We start from the raw sequence: 25,363 nt of genomic DNA, 5'->3' as shown, positions 1-25,363 counted from the left end.
AGAGAACGAGATAAACAGAAGAAAAGAGGAGTGCGATGATGAAACCATTCTACTTTCCTTCCATTTATTGGGATGACTCATTTACTGAAGGCAGCTCTGCAGAGTGGTCACTAGCTGGCACAGCCACAAAGTCATAAAATCACATTTCTATCCTAACCCTAACCTTAACTACACTGCTAACCCTAATGCCTAACACTAGTCTCGCATTGCCATACCTCCAAAATCATGTCATTGTCAAACCGCCCTTGGAGGTCTGGAGAATTTTGTATTGCAAACACTTTTTGAACGGTCCGATTTTGATTGGATCCTCCCCCCACACGCCCGTAGAAGGGGTACTGTGTGTTAAGTGCGTCACTGTGTTCCGTCCGGGTAGTTGTTGTTGTTGCCCATGTTAGCTTTAAGTGCTAGTTTTCAAGTTATCAAGTGCGGCTGACAGTGTGTGATTTATATGTATTGAAATTTAAAGTGGATTACGCTGGTAAAGGTAAACGTCACAACACGTTCTAAACCGCTCTGGTGACAGACTTTTTTAGTTGTTTCCATTCTACCACAGAAAATATCATGAAGATGCCCATTATTTTGTTTTTGTAAGGACCCAAGAAAAGGAGGCAGTGCCAGTAAATACATTTCTTAAATGTAAAAAAATATATATATAATATTAGCTAGCTAGCTAGCTGGCTACAGTAGGCCAACTCAACTGAGCTGCTTGCTAGCTAATTTTACACACTGTTTAGTTTAGTGAATTAAATGTCATCAGCCAGCTAACTTCCTATAACTAGCAATCTTGATGTAATTATTGAAAATTAAAAATACAAATGCATTTGTAGATAACAACCATGGAAGAGGGTGAAATTGTAGCTCGAGCGATCAGTAAAGGGAGAGTGTAGGCTACTGGATAGGGCAGGTCACTTTGTGGGAGGACATTGTGAAAAGATTCTCCAGTTCCAGTCCCTAGAGGGGAAAACTTTAGAGGACAGAGAGATAATAGCAACATAGTATTCAGTGCTGTCTAATTTGAGTATAATGAAGCCTGTTTCTTTGTGATGTTTTCTGTCTTCAGAAAGCTGTGTAAGCCTGTTTGCAGATGAAGAGAAAGAAGTCCCAAGAGACTAAGGGTATATCCTATATGCCATGGGTTATACAGTGCCTTCGGAAAGTATTCAGACCACTTGACTTTTTCCACATTTTATTACGTTACAGCCTTATTCTAAAATTGATTAAATTGTTTTTTCCCTCATCAATCTACACACAATACCCCATAATGACAAAGCAAAAACAGTTTTTTAGAAATGTTTGCTAATTTATCAAATAAAATGAAATATCACATGTACATACACTACCATTCAAAAGTTTGGGGTCACTTAGAAATGTCCTTGTTTTCGAAAGAAAAGCATTTATTTTGTACATTAAAATAACATAAAATTGATCCAAAATACAGTGTAGACATTGTTAATGTTGTAAATGGCTATTGTAGCTGGAAACGGCTGAATTTTAATGGAATATCTACATAGGCGTACAGAGGCCCATTATCAGCAACCATCAGTCCTGTGTTCCAATGGCACGTTGTGTTTGCTAATCCAAGTTTATCATTTTAAAAGGCTAATTGATCATTAGAAAACCATTTTGCAATTATGTTAGCACAGTTGAAAACTGTTTCAGAAACTTTCTTCTGAAACTCGTCAGTCTATTCTTGTTCTGAGAAATGAAGGCTATTCCATGCGAGAAATTGCCAAGAAACTGAAGATCTCGTACAAGGCTGTGTACTACTCCCTTCACAGAACAGTGCAAACTGGCTCTAACCAGAATAGAAAGAGGAGTGGGAGGCCCCGGTGCACAACTGAGCAAGAGGACAAATACATTAGAGTGTCTAGTTTGAGAAACAGACGCCTCACAGGTCCTCAACTGGCAGCTTCATTAAATAGTACCGCAAGAAACACCAGTCTCAACGTCAACAGTGAAGAGGCGACTCGGGATGCTGACCTTCTAAGCAGAGTTGCAAATAAAAAGCCATATCTCAGACTGGCCAATAAAAAGAAAAGATTAAGATGGGCAGTCTGAGATATGGCTTTTTCTTTGCAACTCTGCCTAGAAGGTCAGCATCCTGGAGTCGCCGCTTCACTGTTGACGTTGAGACTGGTGTTTTGCAGGCAGTATTTAATGAAGCTGCCAGTTGAGTAACCTTTTTTTTATGTACAGTGAGGGAAAAAAGTATTTGATCCCCTGCTGATTTTGTACGTTTGCCCACTGACAAAGAAATGATCAGTCTATAATTTTAATGGTAGGTTTATTTGAACAGTGAGAGACAGAATAACAACAACAAAATCCAGAAAAACGCATGTCGAAAATGTTATAAATTGATTTGCATTTTAATGAGGGAAATAAGTATTTGACCCCCTCTCAATCAGAAACATTTCTGGCTCCCAGGTGTCTTTTATACAGGTAACGAGCTGAGATTAGGAGCACACTCTTAGAGGGAGTGCTGCTAATCTCAGCTTGTTACCTGTACAGTGGGGAAAAAAAGTATTTAGTCAGCCACCAATTGTGCAAGTTCTCCCACTTAAAAAGATGAGAGAGGCCTGTAATTTTCATCATAGGTACACGTCAACTATGACAGACAAACGTCAACTATGACAGACAAAATGAGAGAAAAAATTCCAGAAAATCACATTGTAGGATTTTTTATGAATTTATTTGCAAATTATGGTGGAAAATAAGTATTTGGTCAATAACAAAAGTTTCTCAATACTTTGTTATATACCCTTTGTTGGCAATGACACAGGTCAAACGTTTTCTGTAAGTCTTCACAAGGTTTTCACACACTGTTGCTGGTATTTTGGCCCATTCCTCCATGCAGATCTCCTCTAGAGCAGTGATGTTTTGGGGCTGTCGCTGGGCAACACGGACTTTCAGCTCCCTCCAAAGATTTTCTATGGGGTTGAGATCTGGAGATTGGCTAGGCCACTCCAGGAGAGCCAGAAATCTTGCTTGTTTGTAGGTGACCAAATACTTATTTTCCACCATAATTTGCAAATAAATTCATTAAAAATCCTACAATGTGATTTTCTGGATTTCTTTCCCTCAATTTGTCTGTCATAGTTGACGTGTACCTATGATGAAAATTACAGGCCTCTCTCATCTTTTTAAGTGGGAGAACTGACTAAATACTTTTTTCCCCCACTGTATAAAAGACACCTGTCCACAGAAGCAATCAATCAATCAGATTCCAAACTCTCCACCATGGCCAAGACCAAAGAGCTCTCCAAGGATGTCAATTACAAGATTGTAGACCTACACAAGGCTGGAATGGGCTACAAGACCATCACCAAGCAGCTTGGTGAGAAGGAGACAACAGTTGGTGCGATTATTCACAAATGGAAGAAACACAAAATACCTGTCAATCTTCCTCGGCCTGGGGCTCCATGCAAGATCTCACCTCGTGGAGTTACAATGATCATGAGAAAGGTGAGGAATCAGCCCAGAACTACACGGGAGGATCTTGTCAATGATCTCAAGGCAGCTGGGACCATAGTCACCAAGAAAACAATTGGTAACACACTACGCCGTGAAGGACTGTAATCCTGCAGCGCCCGCAAGGTCCCCCTGCTCAAGAAAGCACATATACAGGCCCGTCTGAAGTTTGCCAATGAACATCTGAATGATTCAGAGGAGAACTGGGTGAAAGTGTTGTGGTCAGATGAGACCAAAATCGAGCTCTTTGGCATCAACTCAACTCGCCGTGTTTGGAGGAGGAGGAATGCTGCCTATGACCCCAAGAACACCATCCCCACCGTCAAACATAGAGGTGGAAACATTATGCTTTGGGGGTGTTTTTCTGCTAAGGGGACAGGACAACTTCACCGCATCAAAGGGACGATGGACGAGGCCATGTACCGTCAAATCTTGGGTGAGAACCTCCTTCCCTCAGCCAGGGCATTGAAAATGGGTCGTGGATGGGTATTCCAGCATGACAATGACCCAAAACACACGGCCAAGGCAACAAAGGAGTGGCTCAAGAAGAAGCACATTAAGGTCCTGGAGTGGCCTAGCCAGTCTCTAGACCTTAATCCCATAGAAAATCTGTGGAGGGAGCTGAAGGTTCGAGTTACCAAACGTCAGCCTTAGTGACTTGGAGAAGATCTGCAAAGAGGAGTGGGACAAAATTCCTCCTGAGATGTGTGCAAACCTGGTGGCCAACTACAAGAAACGTCTGACCTCTGTGATTGCCAACAAGGGTTTTGCCACCAAGTACTAAGTCTTTTTTTGCAGAGGGGTCAAATACTTATTTCACTCATTAAAATGCAAATCAATTTATAACATTTTTGACATGCGTTTTTCTGGATTTTTTTGTTGTTATTTTGTCTCTCACTGTTAAAATAAACCTACCATTAAAATTATAGACTTATCATGTCTTTGTCAGTGGGCAAATGTACAAAATCAGCAGGGGATCAAATACTTTTTTCCCTCACTGTATATAAATGTACAAAAAAAAGTTTAAAAACTGTTTTCGCTTTGCCATTATGGGATATTGTGTGTAGATTGCTGAGGATTATAAAAAATACAAAAACATTTTAGAATAAGGATGTAATGTAACAAAATGTGGAAAAAGTAAAGGGGTCTGAATAGTTTCAGAATGCACTGTATGTGTAGGCCTACCTATGTTAGAAAATGTTGTATCCAAAAATACAGTTAAACATCACACAGAATGTATAAACCTATTACAATTGGAGCAGGCCAATTCCAGCCCAGCAATAACACACCTGATTCAACTTATCAAATCTAATGAGTTGATAATGAAGTGTGCTATTGCTGGGCTGGAATAGAAGTCTGCTCACCCAGTAGATCAGGGATCAGTGGAGCAAGGTTGGCCACCTGAAATGATGCTTTAGTAATAATAGCCTATTTGTTACTACTCAATGATCTACTGTTGTTTAGACTAAGATGTCTAATCTTTACAAACAAGTTATCTTAATTGTATTTAAACTTGTTTTAATTGTTAAACAATATTTTAAAAATGAACTAGTGTCAATGTTAAGTTGCCCTTTCCTGCAGTCAATGACCAAAAACGCCCTCTTTGGCCTCATGGGTGGAATGTTATTAATATTTTTCACAGTGGTGTAAAGTACTTAAGTAAAAATAGTTGAAAGCACTACTTAAGTAGTTTTTGGGGGTATGTGTACTTTACTGTACTATTAATATTTCTGACAAATTTTACTTTTACTTCACTACATTCCTAAAGAAAATTATGTACTTTTTACTCCATACATTTTCCCTGACACCCAAAAGTACTCGTTACATTGTGAATGCTTAGCAGGACAGGAAAATAGTCTAATTCACACACTTATCAAGAGAACATCCCTGGTCATCCCTACTGCCTCTGATCTGGCGGACTCACTAAACACATGCTTGGTTTGTAAATGATGTCTGAGAGTTGGAGCGTGCCCCTGGCTATCTGTAAAAAAAAAATATGTGGCTGACTGCTTTGCAATGATTTATACTTGTACTTGTACTTTTGATTCTTAAGTATATTTAAAACCAAATACTTTTAGACTCAAGTAGTATTTTACTGGGTGACTTTCACTTTTACTTGAGTCATTTTCTATTAAGGTATCTTTACCTTTACTCAAGTATGACAATTGGGTACTTTTTCCACCACTGGTTTTTCATAATTTCATAATTAATCAAATAAAATAAACGTTTTTAAACAACGGAAATCAGGTGTTTCTATGTCAAAGTTTTGTTATATTTCAATCTTCTGTGATGTAAAGGCATTTGATTGGTATGGCGTGTTACGCGGCGTCACTGATTTATACCCGGTTCCGACCCCTCTTTAGCTGATTTCCTCCATGGAACTTCCCCAGGCTTCCCGCCCAGGCTCCCCGTTTAAGGGAAGCCTGTTTCGGGACGAGGCTAGCGTAACCCTAACCTTAAAGCAAAACAAAAAACGTAATTTTGACAGAATGGATATTTTTTCACTCAGTTCTGCCTCCAAGGCAAGATTATGACAGCGCTAAAAACAGGAGGAGGTGAAGAAGGAAGGGATAGAAGAGAGAGGGGGACTATAAAAAGATAGAAAGAGATTAGGATGAGAGCGAGAAATGGACACTGAAGGAATGAAAAAGAGAATAAAATAGCGACGGACAGAGGTGAAGAAGTCAGAGAGAGAGACAGATGGAGGAGAGAAGCGGAGGGGGGGGGGGGCATCAGGAAAATGCCAAGAGAAAGAGAGAGATGGACAGAGCACGGGAGCAAAAAAGAATAGAGACAAAGGAATAGAAGAGAGAGGGAGACTATAAAGATACAGACAGCAAAATAAAGGAGAGTAGAGGAGTTAGAGAGAGAGCTGGTTCTCACCATGTTGGAGCCCTTCTTGGTCCAGGTGAGGGTGAGAGGAGGGTTGCCAGCCCATTTGCAGTTCAGAGTGACATCAGAGTCTATGTCCACAGTCACTGGCCTAGGCTCCACTACCAGGATAGGACCAACTAGAGAGAGAGAGAGAGAGAGAGAGAGAGAGAGAGAGAGAGAGAGAGAGAGAGAGAGAGAGAGAGAGAGAGAGAGAGAGAGACAGAGAGAGAGAGACAGAGAGAGAGAGACAGAGAGAGAGAGAGAGAGAGAGAGAGAGAGAGAGTATAGATGACTAGGTTTAGGAGATGGGGATACAGTATGAGGGGAGATTGAGATCGAGAAGAGACTAACAGTCAGGGGTGAAAGTAGATTTAATTTCTTCCCGGTTTGGAACCTCCTGTGTGTGCACACGCTTAATCATAGAATTACATATACAGCAGAATCCATATTAATTCAATAGGATCTCTGTAAGGCCTAGTCGTAAAGATTTGTCATTTAACTTTTAAAATGTATTACCTTTTACTGTGGCACAACCAGTCATGATGTTTTCATCTGATTGTCAAACAATCACTTCAAAGGGCTCCTTTAGTAGGCTACCCTAGCACGTTCATCCACTCGCAGCATATTTCCAGTCTCCAAACAGTGGTGAATGGAAAAATACATATTTTATGTAAAAAACCACAAAGTGTAATGACATTTTGGTGATTGTCATTAGGCCATAATTTATGCATCCACTGCTGTCCGCGCGCGTCTCGATGTCGGCCATTCATCTCTGCCTTGGCAAAACGTCAGTGTTCTCGTCTAACCACATCGTATTTTGGAGCGTAGGCTATACCAACCGTTTTCAAGTCCATTCACTCATTTTTCATGCCTCTGACATGCGGTAGCCTAATGATAAATAATGGTGTAATAACCTACAGTTTTCTTGAAATGTTGTTTTAATTATTGTGATAGGCTCATGTTTTACCGGTACGGCGTACCCCCACTATTTATTTTGCCGGGACGCTGTACCGAACTGTACCGGAACGTACCACCTTACTTTCACCCCTGACAGAGTATTTGCCAGCCATGGAGGTTCAGTCAGACTCACAGTGTACATCGACCAGGATGCTGACGTTGGTTTTACCCACAGCATTGAACACTGAGCAGGACACTGGCTCTGTGAAGAAGGAGTGATCAGCTTTGGTGGTGAACACACTCTCTCTGGCTCCCTGCAGGATCACTCCACCCTTAGCCCACCTAAGAAAGAACATACATATTGTATGAATAGACATGTACTGCCAGAGTTGTGGGTTTGATTCCCGCATTGGCCAAACACTTGCTCACAACAAATAACACATGAAACATACCCAAATAGATAGATTCTATCCAGCTAGGCTAATGCACAGCTAGAGATATAGGTGGACATATAGATAGACAGACAGATCAACAGATGTATAGAGGTAGACAGAGGTATACAGTACATGTATCCCATGATAGGAGGGTTGGCAGAGGCGGCGCAGGTGAAGGTGACTCTGTCCCCCTCTAGGACGGAGCGAGGCTCGATGGACAGGGTCACCATGGGGGGGTCTGGGGGAGAGGGCAGAGAATCACTAAGTCACTCAGATACATCAGCAAATAAGCAAATGATAGAGAGAAGGAGGGAGGAGTGGGGGGCAGAGAGAGATGGTGGAAAAAGAGAGAACCACCTCAAGGTTCCTGGGCAGGGATCTAAGTGTATCTACTGGTTGTCACTAGAAACTGTTGTCCTTAAATAACATCAGATATTCAGTCATACAGTAAACAGTCAATATATGTAAAGCTAAGGGGATGTTATGAACAAGTCGTTACGGTGTACGTTGAGGGTGACTTACGGTGTACGTTGAGGGTGACGGTGGTGTGTTTCCCAGTGGGGATAGCCAGGTTGCTGGCCACACAGCTGTAGTTCCTCCCTGTGTCTGTGTCCACTGGGTGGATGGGCAGGAAGCTGTGGGTCGTCACCCTCTTCCTGTCTGGGAGCACCTCCTGATGGAGAGAGAAGGGAGAAGAAGAAGGAAGACAAGGCAGCCAATATAAGGATGAGAAAGAGTATAGGTGAAACATGATTGAGTCCAAGACTGTGCAAAGCTGTCATCAAGACAAAGGGTGGCTACTTTGAAGAATCTTAAATATAAAATATATTTAGATTTTTTAAAACACTTTTTTGGTTACTATATGATTCCATATGTGTTATTTCATAGTTTTGATGTCTTCACTATTATTCTACAATGTAGAAAATAGTAAAAATATAGAAAAACCCTTGAATGAGTAGGTGTGTCCAAAATTTTGACTGGTACTGTATGTGTAGATGCATGTTTAATTGACTCACGGTGGTGCTGACTGCTCCGTCTACGGGGAGGCCGTCTTTTTGCCACTCTATCATGGCAGGGGGCTTGGCCCCGCGGGACACACAGCTCAGGTTATAGTGGTCACCTGCATTCAACAGCACCTCAGGGGCCCCGTCGATCACTGGGTCATCTGGGGGGACTGGACACAGGAGAGGGGGGTTACGCACACACACACACACACACACACACACACAGACACAGACACACACACACACACACACACGTATGTACACACACACAGTTGCTGTATCTTACTGAGGACAGTGAGTTTGGCTCTTCTAGAACGTAGTGCAGCGTCTGGGGCCTGACACTCGTACAGGGAGTCATCAGACAGCTCAGCTGAGATGATCTCCAGGTTATACTGGCCCAGTTCCTGCACCCGCATCACACGGTACCTCGGCCAGGCTGGAGGGAAGGGAGAGAGTCAGACATATAGGGACAACCAGTGGAGGCTGGTTGAATGATAAATGAGAAGGAAAAGCTCATTTGGAATGTATTGAATGTAACGATGGCAAACAAAAAACATCTGTGCATAATTCCTTATGCAAATGCACACAACCATGCACATATTCACATACATGCGCATGTGTGCGCACGCTCTCTCTGCCTGTCGCTCTCTCGCTCTCTTTCACAGATCCAGTGGTGCTATACATTATCCCCAGTAGGTGGTAACCCATGCTCTCTTTCACAGATCCAGTGGTGCTATACATTCTCCCCAGTAGGTGGCAACCATGCTCTCTTTCTCCAGCCAGAGAAGAAATGCATGCATTATGACAACGACGTTTTAGAGGACTCCAAACGGACAGAAATGCTGGTGCAGATTTCATGTCCTCTCTCCTATACATAAATTCCATCTGAATCTCTCTGTCACTGTAGCATGTACTGTATGCTTCAAATTAGCTTGCCCTCCCTAACCTTGTGTGTCCTTGTACGTGGCATAGCATGTGTGTCTGTGTGTTGTCTACGCGTGTATTTGCATGTGAAATGTCAAACGAGCGAAAGCGTATGAAAGGGATAGAGAGCGAGGGAGAGATAAAGGGAGAGGGAGAAGGAGCGAGGGTAAGAGCGTCTGCTAAATGACTAAAATGGAGAAGGAGCTAGGGAGATGGGCAGGGAGAGGGAGAGAGAGTGAGGGAGGGAAAGAGAGAGAGAGGGAGAGAGGGAGGAGAGAAAGAGCACGGGAGAGAGGGAGCGAGGAAGAGAGGCAGGGAGAGAGCGAGAGAGCGAGGGAGAGAGGCAGGGAGAGGGAGCGTGTGTATAAGGGAACCAGTGTTCATTCACATGTTTCTATTTAAAAGCTTTGGCTTGAAGCACTGAACCATTACAGTAACAATGTGATTAAAAGAGACGGAGAGAGAGAGGGGGAGAGAGAGAGCGAGCGAGAGAGAGAGAGAGAGGGGAATGGTGAGGGGACAGATGAACAGGACGAGGGGAGAAAGCAGCAGAGGAAGGGAGTGAGAGAAAGAATGAGACAGGGTTTGAGAGAGAGCAGAGGCAAAGAGTGTGAAGGAGAGGAAGAGAGTGGCAGAGGGGGGAGAGAGGGAGGGGGAGTGAATAATGATAGAGGGGTTGAGCATGAACAGAGGCAAATAGAGAAGGAGAGAGAGGGAGAAACAGGGAGAGAAGGCTGCAAAGAAAGAGAGAGCGGAAAGAGGGCGAAAGTGTGGCATGAAAGATAGAATAACAAGCCTTTATTTAAGTAGGAGAGAGAGAATATGAAATAAAATAAAATGTTATTGGTCACATACACATATTTAGCAGAAGTTATTGTGGGTGTAGCGAAATGCTTGTGTTCCTTTCTCCAACAGTGCAGTAGTATCTAACATTCACAACAATGCACACAAATCGAAAATAGTATGAACATAACAAGATTCAACAACTGAGACATAAACTGAACAAGTTCCACAGACATGTGACTAACAGAAATTGAATAATGTGTCCCTGAACAAAGGGAGGGGGGTCAAAATCAAAAGTAACAGTCAGTATCTGTTGTGGCCACCAGCTGCATTAAGTACTGCAGTGCATCTCCTCCTCATGGACTGCACCAGATTTGCCAGTTCTTGCTGTGAGATGTTACCCCACTCTTCCACCAAGGCACCTGCAAGTTCCCGGACATTTCTGGGGGGAATGGCCCTAGCACTCACCCTCCGATCCAACAGGTCCCAGACGTGCTCAATGGGATTGAGATCCGGGCTCTTCGCTGGCCATGGCAGAACACTGACATTCCTGTCTTGCAGGAAACCACGCACAGAACGAGCAGTATGGCTGGTTGCATTGTCACGCTGGAGGGTCATGTCAGGATGAGCCTGCAGGAAGGGTACCACATGAGGGAGGAGGATGTCTTCCCTGTAACGCACAGCGTTGAGATTGCCTGCAATGACAACAAGCTCAGTCCGATGATGCTGTGACACACTGCCCCAGACCATGATGGACCCTCCACCTCCAAATCGATCCCGCTCCAGAGTACAGGCCTCGGTGTAACGCTCATTCCTTCGACGATAAACGCGAATCCGACCATCATCCCTGGTGAGACAAAACCGCGACTCGTCAGTGAACAGCACTTTTTTCCATTCCTGTCTGGTCCAGCGACGGTGGGTTTGTGCCCATAGGCGACGTTGTTGCCAGTGATGTCTGGTGACGACCCGCCATTACAACAGGCCTACAAGCCCTCAGTCCAGCCTCTCTCAGCCTATTGCGGACAGTCTGAGCACTGATGGAGGGATTGTGCGTTCCTGGTGTAACTCGGACAGTTGTTGTTTCCATCTTGTACCTGTCCCGCAGGTGTGATGTTCGGATGTACAGATCCTGTGCAGGTGTTGTTACACGTGGTCTGCCACTGCGAGGACGATCAGCTGTCCGTCCTGTCTCCCTGTAGCGCTGTCTTAGGCATCTCACTGTACAGACATTGCAATGTATTGCCCTGGCCACATCTGCAGTCCTCATGCCTCCTTGCAGCATGCCTAAGGCACGTTCACGCAGATGAGCAGGGACCCTGGGCATCTTTCTTTTGGTGTTTTTCAGAGTCAGTAGAAAGGCCTCTTTAGTGTCCTAAGTTTTCATAACTGTGACCTTAATTGCCTACCGTCTGTAAGCTGTTAGTGTCTTAACGACCGTTACACAGGTGCATGTTCAATAATTGTTTATGGTTCATTGAACAAGCATGGGAAACAGTGTTTAAACCCTTTACAATGAAGATCTGTGAAGTTATTTGGATCTTTACGAATTATCTTTGAAAGACAGGGTCCAGAAAAAGGGACGTTTATATATACGTAACAAAAATATAAACGCAACATGCAACAATTTCAAAATGTTTACTGAGTTACAGTTCATATAAGAAAATCTGTCAATTAAAATAGATTAATTAGGCCCTAATCTATGGAGGGCATAGGCCCACCCACTTGGGAGCCAGGCCCAGCCAATCAGAATTTTTCCCCACAAAAGGGCTTTATTACAGACAGAAATTCTCCTCAGTTTCATCAGCTGTCCGGGTGGCTGGTCTCAGACGATCCTGTAGGTGAAGAAGCCGGATGTGGAGGTCCTGGGCTGGTGTGGTTACACGTGGTCTGCGGTTGTGAGGCTAGTTGGATGTACTGCCGAATTCTCTAAAACGACGTTGGAGGCAGCTTATGGTAGAGAAATTAACATGACATTCTCTGGCAAAAGCTCTAGTGGACATTCCTGCAGTCAGCATGCCAATTCCATGCTCCCTTAAAACTTGAGACATCTGTGGCATTGTGTTGTGTGACAAAACTGCACATTTTAGAGTGGCCTTTAATTGTCCCCAGCACAAGGTGCACCTGTGTAATGATCATGCTGTTTAATCAGCTTCTTGATATGCCACACCTGTCTTGGCAAAGGAGAAATGTTCACTAACAGGGATGTAAACAAATTTGTACACCAAATTTGAGAGAAATAAGCTTTTTGTGCCTATGGAACATTTCTGGGATCTTTTATTTCAGCTCATGAAACATGGGACCAACACTTTACATGTTTCGTTTATATTTTTGTTCATTATATACAGTATCAGTCAAAAGTTTGGACACACCTACTCATACCAGGGTTTTTCTTTATTTTTACTATCTACATTGTAGAATAATAGTGAAGACATCAAAACTATGAAATAACACATATGGAATCATGTAGTAACCAAAAAAGTGTTAAACAAATCAAAATATATTTTATATTTGAGATTCTTCAAAGTAGCCACCCTTTGCCTTGATGACAGCTTTGCACACTCTTGGCATTCTCTCAACCAGCTTCATGAGGTAGTCACCTGGAATGCATTTCAATTAACAGGTGTGCCTTCTTAATAGTTCATTTGTGAAATTTATTTCCTTCTTAATGCGTTTGAGCCAATCAGTTGTGTTGTGACAAGGTAGGGGGGTATACAGAAGATAGCCCTATTTGGTATAAGACCAAGTCCATATTATGGCAAGAACAGCTAAAATAAGCAAAGAGAAATGACAGTCCATCATTACTTTAAGACATGAAGGTCAGTCAATCCGGAAAATTTCAAGAACTTTGAAAGTTTCTTCAAGTGCAGTTGCAAAAACCATCAAGCGCTATGATGAAACTGGCTCTCATGAGGACCGCCACAGGAAAGGAAGACCCAGAGTTACCTTTGCTGCAGAGGATAAGTTCATTAGAGTTAACTGCACCTCAGATTGCAACTCAAATAAATGCTTCACAGAGTTCAAGTAACAGACACATCACAACATCAACTGTTCAGAGGAGACTGCGTGAATCAGGCCTTCATGGTCGAATTGCTGCAAAGAAACCACTACTAAAGGACACCAATAAGAAGAAGAGACTTGCTTGGGCCAAGAAACACGAGCAACGGACATTAGACCGGTGTAAATCTGTTTTTTGGTCTGATGAGTCCAAATTTGAGATTTTTGGTTCCAACCGCCTTGTCTTTGTGAGATGCAGAGTAGTGTGGTTCCCACCGTGAAGCATGAAGGAGGAGGTGTGATGGTGTGTAGGTGCTTTGCTGGTGACACTGTCTGTGATTTATTTAGAATTCAAGGCACACTTAACCAGCATGGCTACCACAGCATTCTACAGTGATACGCCATCCCATCTGGTTTGTGCTTAGTGGGACTATCATTTGTTTTTCAACAGGACAATGACCCAAAACACACCTCCAGGCTGTGTAAGGTGTATTTGACCAAGCAGAGTGATGGAGTGCTGCATCAGATGACCTGGCCTCCACAATCACCCGACCTCAACCCAATTGAGATGGTTTGGGATGAGTTGGACCGCAGAGTGAAGGAAAAGCAGCCAACAAGTGCTCAGCATATGTGGGAACTCCTTCAAGACTGTTGGAAAAGCATTCTTCATGAAGCTGGTTGAGAGAATGCCAAGAGTGTGCAAAGCTGTCATCAAGGCAAAGGGTGGCTACTTTGAAGAATCTCAAATATAAAATATATTTTGATTTGTTTAACACTTTTTTGGTTACTACATGATTCCATATGTGTTATTTCATAGTTTGGATGTCTTCACTATTATTCTACAATGTAGAAAATAGTAAAAATAAAGAAAACCCAGGAATGAGTAGGTGTGTCCAAACTTTTGACTGGTACTGTATATGTGATGGGATGTATAGACATTATGGACTGTATGTGGATAGAATATATAGAATATATAGTATATATGTAGAACGTGTGGATAGAATAGTATTGTAAAGCAATGGTTGAATAGGCAGGCATTGACTAGAATACAGTATATACACATGAAATGGGTAATACAGTATGTAAACATTATTAAAGTGACCAGTGTTCCATTATTAAAGTGACCAGCGTTCCATGTCTATGTACATAGGGCAGCAGCCTCTAAGATGCAGGGATGAGTAACCGGGTGGTAGCCGGCTAGTGACAATGACTAAGTTCAGGGCAGGGTACTGGGTGGAGGCCGGCTAGTGATGGCTATTTAACAGTCCGATGGCCTTGAGATAGAAGCTGTTTTTCAATATCTCGGTCCCAGCTTTGATGCACCTGTACTGACCTCGCCTTCTGGATGATAGCGGGGTGAACAGGCCGTGGCTCGGGTGGCTGAGGTCCTTGAAGATCTTCTTGGCCTTCCTGTGACACCGGGTGTTGTAGATGTCCTGAAGGGCAGGCAGTGTGGTCCCGGTGATGCATTGGGAGAGCCTTGCATTTGCGGGTGGTGCAGTTGCTGTACCAGGTGGTGATACAGCCCGACAGGATGCTCTCAATGGTGCTTCTGTAAAAGTTTGTAAGGGTCTTAGGGGCCAAGCTGAATTTTTTCAGCCTCCTGAGGTTGAAGATGCGCTGTTGCGCCTTCTTCACCACACTGTCTGTGTGGATGGACCATTTCAGATTGTCAGTGATGTGTACGCAGAGGAACTTGAAGCTTTTCACCTTCTCCACTGCAGCCCTGTTGATGTGGATGGGGGCGTGCTTCCTCTGCTGTCTCCTGAAGTCCAACGATCAGCCCCTTTCATTTTGTTGACGTTGAGGGAGAGGTTATTTTCCTGGCACCACTCTGCCAGGGCCCTCACCTCCTCCCTGTAGGCTGTCTCGTCATTGTTGGTAATCAGGCCTACCACTTTTGTGTTGTCTGCAAACTTGATGATTGAGTTGGAGGTGTGCATGGCCACATAGTCATAGGTAAACAGGGAGTACAGGAGGGGGGCTGAGCACGCACCCTTGTGGGGCCCCAGTGTTGAGGATCAGCGTAGTGGAGGTGTTGTTGCCTACCTTCACCACCTGGGGGCAGCCCAACAGGAAGTCCAGGACCCAGTTGCACAGGACGGGGTTCAGACCCAGGGCCCCGAGCTTAATGATGAGCTTGGAGGGTACTATAGTGTTGAAGGCTGAGCTGTGGTCAATGAACAGCATTCTTACATAGGTATTCCTCTTGTCCAGATGGGATGGGGCAATAGTCATTTACTTCAGTTACCTTCGCTTTCTTGGGTACAGGAACAATGGTGGACATCTTGAAGCAAGTGGGGACAACAGACTGGGATAGGGAGATATTGAATATGTCAGTAGACACTCCAGCCAGCTGGTCTGCGCATGCTCTGCTCTGACTACGTGGCTAGGGATGCCGTCTGGACCGGCAGCGTTGCGAGGGTTAACATGCTTAAATGTCTTACTCACATCGGAGAACGAGATCTCACAGTCCTCGGGAGTGCCCTGTGTCGATGGCACTGTGATATCCTCAAAGCGGGCGAGGAAGGTGTTCATCTTGTCCCGGAGCAAGACGTCGGTGTCCGCGACGTGGCTGGTTTTCCCTTTATAATCCGTGATTGTCTGGAGGCCCTGCCACAAAAGTCTTGTGACTGAGCCGTTGAATTGCGACTACACTTTGTCTCTGTACTGATGTTTTGCCTGTTTGATTGCCTTACAGAGGGCATAACTGGACTGTTTGTATTCAATCATATTCCCAGTCACCTTGGGGTGGTTAAATGTGGTGATTTGCGCTTTCAGTTTTGCGCGAATGCTGCCATCTATCCACAGTTTTTGGTTTGGATAGGTTTTAATCATCACAGTGGGAACAACATCCCCTATACACTTCCTGATGAACTCAGCCACCGTGTCAGTGCATATGTCAATTCTCAGAGGCAACCCGGAACATATCCCAGTCCGCGTGATCAAAACAGTCTTGAAGCATGGATTCCGATTGGTCAGACCAGCATTGAATAGACCTTAGCACGGGTACTTCTTGTTTGAGTTTCTGCCTATAGGAAGGGAGGAGCATAATGGAGTCGTGATCTGATTTGCCGAAGGGAGGGCGGGGGAGGGCCTTGTAGCCATCCCGGAAGGGAGAGTAACAATGGTTGAGAGTTTTTGAAGCGTGAGTCCTGCAGGCTATGTGTTGATAGAACTTCGGTAGCATTTTCCTTAGATTTGCTTTATTAAAGTCCCCAGCTATAATAAATGCTGCCTCAGGATAGGCAGTTTCCAGTTTGCACAAGGTCCATTGTAGTTCATTGAGAGCCATCGTGGTATCGGCTTGAGGTGGAATATACATGGCTGTGACGCTAAACGAAGAAAATTCTCTACAGAGGTAATGCGTCGACATTTGATTGTGAGTTATTCTAGGTCGGGTGAACAAAAGGACTTGAGTTCCTGTACATTACCAAAATCACACCATGAGTAGTTATTGTGTATACTACAGAGATATACACTACCAGTCCAAAGTTTTAGAACACCTACTCATTCAAGAGTTTTTCTTTCTTTTTACTATTTTCTACATTGTAGAATAATAGCGAAGACATCAAAACTATGAAATAACACATATGGAATCATGTAGTAACCAAAAAAGTATTTAACATATCAAATATATGTTATATTTGAGATTCCTCAAATAGCCACCCTTTGCCTTGATGACAGCTTTGCACACTCTTGGCATTCTCTCAACCAGCTTCATGAGGAATGCTTTTCCAACAGTCTTGAAGGAGTTCCCACATATGCTGAGCACTTGTTGGCTGCTTTTCCTTCACTCTGCGGTCTAACTCATCCCAAACCATCTCAATTTGGTTGAGGTCGGGGGATTGTGGAGGCCAGGTCATCTGATGCAGCACTCCATCACTCTCCTTCTTGGTAAAATAGCCCTTACACAGCCTGGAGGTGTGTTGGGTCATTGTCCTGTTGAAAAACAAATGATAGTCCTATTAAGCCCAAACCAGATGGGACGGCGTATCGCTGCAGAATGCTGTGGTAGCCATGCTGGTTAAGTGTGCCTTGAATTCTAAATAAATCACAGACAGTGTCACCAGCAAAGCACCCCCACACCATAACCCCTCCTCCTCCATGCTTTACGGTGGGAAATACACATGCGGAGGTCATCCGTTCACCCACACCGCGTCTCACAAAGACACAGCGGTCAGAACCAAAAATCTCAAATTTGGACTCCAGACCAAAGGACAAATGTCCACCTGTCTAATGTCCATTGCTCGTGTTTCTTGGCCCAAGCAAGTCTCTTCTTATTATTGGTGTCCTTTAGTAGTGGTTTCTCTGCAGCAATTCGACCATGAAGGCCTGATTCACAGAGTCTCCTCTGAACAATTGATGTTGAAATGTGTCTGTTACTTGAACTCTGTGAAGCATTTGGGCTGCAATTTCTGAGGCTGGTAACTCTAATGAACTTATCCTCTGCAGCAGTGGTAACTCTGGGTCTTCCATTCCTGTGGCGGTCCTCATGAGAGCCAGTTTCTTCATAGCGCTTGATGGTTTTTGCGACTGCACTTGAAGAAACGTTCAAAGTTCTTGAAATTTTCCGGATTGACTGACCTTCATGTCTTAAAGTAATGATGGACTGTTGTTTCCCTTTGCATATTTGAGCTGTTCTTGCCATTATATGGACTTGGTCTTTTACCAAATAGGGCTATCTTCTGCATACCCCCCTAACTTGTCACAACACAACTGATTGGCTCAAACGCATTAAGAAGGAAAGAAATTCCACAAATTAACTTTTAAGAAGGCACACCTGTTAATTGAAATGCATTCCAGGTGACTACCCCATGAAGCTGGTTGAGAGAATGCCAAGAGTGTGCAAAGCTTTCATCAGAAAATAGTAAAAATAAAGAAAAACCCTTGAATGAGTAGGTGTTCCAAAACTTTTGACCGGTAATGTAGGTATAGAGAGATGGATAGTTAGATAGAGAGAGAGAGAGAAAAAGCCAGGACCACAAATACAAATTCCTTCTAGACACCGTTGCCCTAGAGCACACAAAAAACTATACATACGTCAGCCTAAACATCAGCACTACAGGTAACTTCCACAAAGCTGTGAACGATCTGAGAGACAAGGCAAGAAGAGCCTTCTTTGCCATCAAAAGGAACATAAAATGATCGACATCCCAATTAGGATCTGGCAAAAAATACTTGAATCAGTTGCCCTTTATGGTTGTGAGGTCTGGGGTCCACACACCAACCAAGAATTCACAAAATGGGACAAACACCAAATTGAGACTCTGCATGCAGAATTCTGCAAAAACATCCTCTGTGTACAACGTAAAATATCAAAGAATGTATGCAGAGCAGAATTATGACGATACCCGCTAATTATCAAAATCCAGAAAAGAGCCATTACATTCTACAACCACCTAAAAGGAAGAGATTCCCAAACCTTCCATAACAAAGCCATCACCTACAGAAAGATTAAGCTAGATAAGAGTCCCCTAAGCAAGCTGGTCCTAGGGCTCTGTTCAAAAACACAAACAGACCCCACAGAGCCCCAGGACAGCAACACGATTAGACCCAACCGAATCATGAGAAAACAAAAAGAGAATTACTTGACACATTGGAAAGAATTAACCAAAAAACCGAGCAAACTGGAATGCTATTTGGCCCTAAACAGAGAGTACACAGTGGCAGAATACCTGACCACTGTGACTGACCCAAACTTAAGGAAATCTTTGACTATGTAAAGTCTCAGTGAGCATAGCCTTGCTATCGAGAGAGGCCACCGTAGGCAGACCTGGCTCTCAGGAGAAGACAGGCTATGTGCACACTGCCCACAAAATGAGGTTGAAACTGAGCTGCACATCATAACCTCCTGCCAAATGTATGACCATATTAGAGACACATATTTCCCTCAGATTACACAGACCCACAAAGAATTTGAAAACAAATCCAATTTTGATAAACTCCCATATCTAAATTATTAGGTGAAATACCACAGTGTGCCATTACAGCAGCAAGATTTGTGACATGTTGCCACAAGAAACATTGTAAATACAACCCATATTTATATTGATTTATTTTCCCTTTTGTACTTTAACTATTTGAACATCGTTACAACACTGTACATAGCCATAATATGACTTTTGAAATGTCCTTTGAAACTTTAGTGTAATGTTTACTGTTAATTTCTGATTGTTTATTTCACTTTTGTTTATTATCTATTTCACTTGCTTTGGCAACGTAAACGTAAATGTTTCCTATGCCAATAAAGCCCTTTGAATTGTATTGAGAGCCTGAGATTGAAAGACAGAGAGAGAGACAGAAAGAGACAGACACAGAGAGACAGGTACAGAGAGACAGACACAGAGAGACAGACACAGAGAGACAGGCACAGAGAGACAGACACAGAGAGACAGACACAGAGAGACAGGCACAGAGAGACACAGAGAGAGACACAGAGAGACAGACACAGAGAGACAGGTACAGAGAGACAGACACAGAGAGACAGACACAGAGAGACAGGCAAAGAGAGACAGACAGAGAGACAGGCACAGAGACAGACACAGAGAGACAGGCACAGAGAGAGACACAGAGAGAGAGACAGAGAGACAGACACAGAGAGACAGGCACAGAGAGACAGACACAGAGAGACAGACACAGAGAGACAGGCAAAGAGAGACAGGCACAGAGAGACAGGCACAAAGAGACAGACACAGAGAGACAGGCACAGAGAGACAGACACAGAGAAACAGGCCCAGAGAGACAGACACAGAGAGACAGACACAGAGAGACAGACACAGAGAGACAGGCACAGAGAGACAGACAGAGACAGACACAGAGAGACAGACGCAGAGAGACAGGCACAAAGAGACAGACACAGAGAGACAGGCACAGAGAGACAGACACAGAGAGACAGGCACAGAGAGATAGACACAGAGAGACAGACACAGAGAGACAGGCACAGAGAGACAGGCACAGAGAGACAGGCACAGAGAGACAGACACAGAGAGACAGGCACAGAGAGACATGCACAGAGAGACAGGCACAGAGAGACAGACACAGATAGACAGACACAGAGAGACAGACACAGAGAGACAGGCACAGAGAGACAGACACAGAGAGACATGCACAGAGAGAGACACAGAGAGAGACACAGAGAGACAGACACAGAGAGACAGGCACAGAGAGACAGACACAGAGAGACAGACACAGAGAGACAGGTACAGAGAGACAGACAGAGACAGACACAGAGAGACAGACACAGAGAGACAGGCACAAAGAGACAGACACAGAGAGACAGGCACAGAGAGACAGACACAGAGAGACAGGCACAGAGAGATAGACACAGAGAGACAGACACAGAGAGACAGGCACAGAGAGACAGGCACAGAGAGACAGACACAGAGAGACAGACACAGAGAGACAGGCACAGAGAGACAGACACAGAGAGACATGCACAGAGAGACAGGCACAGAGAGACAGACACAGATAGACAGACACAGAGAGACAGACACAGAGAGACAAGGCACAGAGAGACAGACACAGAGAGACATGCACAGAGAGATAGACACAGAGAGACAGACACAGAGAGACAGGCACAGAGAGACAGGCACAGAGAGACAGACACAGAGAAACAGGCACAGAGAGTCAGGCACAGAGAGACAGACACAGAGAGACAGACACAGAGAGACAGGCACAGAGAGACAGACAGAGACAGACGCAGAGAGACAGACGCAGAGAGACAGGCACAAAGAGACAGAGAGACAGGCACAGAGAGACAGACACAGAGAGACAGGCACAGAGAGATAGACACAGAGAGACAGACACAGAGAGACAGGCACAGAGAGACAGGCACAGAGAGACAGGCACAGAGAGACAGACACAGATAGACAGACACAGAGAGACAGACACAGAGAGACAGGCACAGAGAGACAGACACAGAGAGACATGCACAGAGAGATAGACACAGAGAGACAGACACAGAGATACAGGCACAGAGAGACAGGCACAGAGAGACAGACACAGAGAGACAGACACAGAGAGACAGGCAAAGAGAGACAGACACAGAGAGTAAGGCACAAAGAGACAGACACAGAGAGACAGGCACAGAGAGACAGACACAGAGAGACAGGCACAGAGAGACAGACACAGAGAGACAGACACAGAGAGACAGGCAAAGAGAGACAGGCACAGAGAGACAGGCACAAAGAGACAGACACAGAGAGACATACACAGACAGACAGACCCAGAGAGACAGGCACAGAGAGACAGACACAGAGAAACAGGCACAGAGAGACAGGCACAGAGAGACAGGCACAGAGAGACAGACACAGAGAGACAGGCACAGAGAGACATGCACAGAGAGACAGGCACAGAGAGACAGACACAGATAGACAGACACAGAGAGACAGACACAGAGAGACAGGCACATAGAGACAGACACAGAGAGACATGCACAGAGAGAGACACAGAGAGAGACACAGAGAGACAGACACAGAGAGACAGGCACAGAGAGACAGACACAGAGAGACAGACACAGAGAGACAGGCAAAGAGAGACAGGCACAGAGAGACAGGCACAAAGAGACAGACACAGAGAGACAGGCACAGAGAGACAGACACAGAGAAACAGGCACAGAGAGACAGACACAGAGAAACAGACACAGAGAGACAGGTACAGAGAGACAGACAGAGACAGACACAGAGAGACAGACGCAGAGAGACAGGCACAAAGAGACAGACACAGAGAGACAGGCACAGAGAGACAGACACAGAGAGACAGGCACAGAGAGATAGACACAGAGAGACAGACACAGAGAGACAGACACAGAGAGACAGGCACAGAGAGACAGGCACAGAGAGACAGACACAGAGAGACAGACACAGAGAGACAGGCACAGAGAGACAGACACAGAGAGACATGCACAGAGAGACAGGCACAGAGAGACAGACACAGATAGACAGACACAGAGAGACAGACACAGAGAGACAGGCACAGAGAAACAGACACAGAGAGACATGCACAGAGAGATAGACACAGAGAGACAGACACAGAGAGACAGGCACAGAGAGACAAGCACAGAGAGACAGACACAGAGAAACAGGCACAGAGAGTCAGGCACAGAGAGACAGACACAGAGAGACAGACACAGAGAGACAGGCACAGAGAGACAGACAGAGACAGACGCAGAGAGACAGACGCAGAGAGACAGGCACAAAGAGACAGACACAGAGAGACAGGCACAGAGAGACAGACACAGAGAGACAGGCACAGAGAGATAGACACAGAGAGACAGACACAGAGAGACAGGCACAGAGAGACAGGCACAGAGAGACAGGCACAGAGAGACAGGCACAGAGAGACATGCACAGAGAGACAGGCACAGAGAGACAGACACAGATAGACAGACACAGAGAGACAGACACAGAGAGACAGGCACAGAGAGACAGACACAGAGAGACATGCACAGAGAGAATGACACAGAGATACAGACACAGAGAGTCAGGCACAGAGAGACAGACACAGAGAAACAGGCACAGAGAGACAGACACAGAGAAACAGACACAGAGAGACAGGTACAGAGAGACAGACAGAGACAGACACAGAGAGACAGACGCAGAGAGACAGGCACAAAGAGACAGACACAGAGAGACAGGCACAGAGAGACAGACACAGAGAGACAGGCACAGAGAGATAGACACAGAGAGACAGACACAGAGAGACAGGCACAGAGAGACAGGCACAGAGAGACAGACACAGAGAGACAGACACAGAGAGACAGGCACAGAGAGACAGACACAGAGAGACATGCACAGAGAGACAGGCACAGAGAGACAGACACAGATAGACAGACACAGAGAGACAGACACAGAGAGACAGGCACAGAGAGACAGACACAGAGAGACATGCACAGAGAGATAGACACAGAGAGACAGACACAGAGATACAGGCACAGAGAGACAGGCACAGAGAGACAGACACAGAGAGACAGACACAGAGAGACAGACACAGAGAGACAGGCACAAAGAGACAGACACAGAGAGACAGGCACAGAGAGACAGCCACAGAGAGACAGGCACGGAGAGACAGACACAGAGAGACAGACACAGAGAGACAGGCAAAGAGAGACAGGCACAGAGAGACAGGCACAAAGAGACAGACACAGAGAGACAGACACAGACAGACAGACACAGAGAGACAGGCACAGAGAGACAGACACAGAGAAACAGGCACAGAGAGACAGACACAGAGAGACAGACACAGAGAGACAGGCACAGAGAGATAGACACAGAGAGACAGACACAGAGAGACAGGCACAAAGAGACAGACACAGAGAGACAGGCACAGAGAGATAGACACAGAGAGACAGACACAGAGAGACAGGCACAGAGAGACAGGCACAGAGAGACAGACACAGAGAGACAGGCACAGAGAGACAGACACAGATAGACAGACACAGAGAGACAGACACAGAGAGACAGGCAAAGAGAGACTGACACAGAGAGACAGGCACAAAGAGACAGACACAGAGAGACAGACACAGAGAGACAGGCACAGAGAGATAGACACAGAGAGACAGACACAGAGAGACAGACACAGAGAGACAGACACAGGGAGACAGACACAGAGAGATAGACACAGAGAGACAGACACAGAGAGACAGACACAAAGAGACAGACACAGAGAGACAGGCACAGAGAGACAGACACAGAGAAAATACAGAGAAAAGAAAAGAAAAACAGGGCAAAATACAGAGAGGCTTTTTAAGGAGGGCAACTAGACTGGGTGTTGGGTGTTGGGCTTTGGGTGTTGTTTTGTGTTGGGTGGTGTTAGAGTTGTACTAGTCTCACCCCTGAGGTCCTCTCCGATGCCCAGGGCCAGTCCATCCTTGGTCCACTGCACAATGCCTGAGTAGTTAAACACAACACAGGACAGAATCACCCTCTGGCCCCGCACTACCGACTGGTCCGCTGGCTCCTGGGAGAAACGCGCTGTCCACGCTGGGGTAGGAGAAGGACAGAGGGGGAAATGGGGAGGGGGAGAGAGATGGAGAGAGATAGAGAAGAGTGCATAAATATGGTTACAAACATCATGTGTTAATGTTACATACACAGCTGTGTTGTTGTTACAGTACATACATCCAGCGTCATTATACCCAAACTGAGAATTAACAAATAAACTGTGGAGGCCAAAGAGGAGCATTTCACTCATTTGAGTTTTTGTGGTGATATGAGAGAGCCTACAAGCTAAATTCTTCTACTATGATCTACAATTTCAGTTGGAGATGTAGAGGGAGTGCATTAAGATAAAGAAAGATGGAAATGGATTGAGGGAAAAGTGAGAAAAATAATTGAACAACGGAGGGAGAGAGAGAGGGGGAACGAGGTTGTGAGACTTGAGCTGAGTCAGGAAGAAAATAGAGGGAAAAGAGAGGAGAAGAGAGGGAGATCAAAACCCTTAGGATTTAACCCATCGGGTCTCACCCCCGTCTCCCAGTCCCTCATGGCTTCCCTTTTCTTAAACCTCTCTTACTATCTTTCTCTTTCTCTTTCTCCTTCTCTACAGACATGTCATTGTCTCTCCTCTACAGGGCTGTTCCAGTGCTCAGTTGAGAGCCACCACAGTTCTTTCTGCAGTATAAAACCATGCTGAATTCATCTGATGAAGTGCTGTGACTGCTTGTCCAATACGAAAAAGGTTTTGTTCCACAGTACATAACACACAGTAAATAAACTGCTCATCAAGACGAAGGCCGCTAAACAATGAGATAATCCAAGTTGGATTGTGGTTGTGTTGTTTTGTTTCCCTTGTCCGCCTCTCTCTCTTCTCTATGAATGTTCAGTATATATACACTATAATGTTGTTGCTATGTCTCCTAGTAAACAATAAAAGAATGGCAATCAAAGTCCCATTTCTCTTTCATTTATTTGTGTTGTTTCTCTTTCTTCCCCTCTCTCTCTCTCTCTCTCTCTCTCTCTGTCTCTCTGTATCTCTCTCTCTCTC

At 44.8% G+C, this 25,363-nt stretch overlaps 1 protein-coding gene across 3 annotated transcripts in view; it reads right to left on the bottom strand.

Moving 5' to 3' along the window:
- The window catches only part of LOC121572132 (kin of IRRE-like protein 1), a 48,441-nt gene that overhangs the window by 10,475 nt on the left and 12,603 nt on the right, over window positions 1-25,363 (bottom strand). For all 3 annotated transcript variants that reach the window (XM_045221814.1, XM_045221816.1, XM_045221815.1), the window contains exons 2-8: window positions 24,211-24,360; window positions 8,964-9,113; window positions 8,690-8,847; window positions 8,196-8,346; window positions 7,806-7,911; window positions 7,433-7,581; window positions 6,352-6,479 (exon numbers count right to left, since the gene is read on the bottom strand). In XM_045221814.1, the coding sequence (XP_045077749.1) occupies window positions 6,352-6,479; window positions 7,433-7,581; window positions 7,806-7,911; window positions 8,196-8,346; window positions 8,690-8,847; window positions 8,964-9,113; window positions 24,211-24,360 (992 nt within the window). The remainder of the gene's footprint in view (window positions 1-6,351; window positions 6,480-7,432; window positions 7,582-7,805; window positions 7,912-8,195; window positions 8,347-8,689; window positions 8,848-8,963; window positions 9,114-24,210; window positions 24,361-25,363) is intronic.

This window comes from Coregonus clupeaformis, chromosome 8 (genome assembly GCF_020615455.1).
Source record: "Coregonus clupeaformis isolate EN_2021a chromosome 8, ASM2061545v1, whole genome shotgun sequence".
NCBI classification, from domain to species: domain Eukaryota; kingdom Metazoa; phylum Chordata; class Actinopteri; order Salmoniformes; family Salmonidae; genus Coregonus; species Coregonus clupeaformis.
The sequence above is the reverse complement of the archived record's forward strand: the minus strand, read 5'-3'. Positions and strand labels throughout refer to the sequence as shown.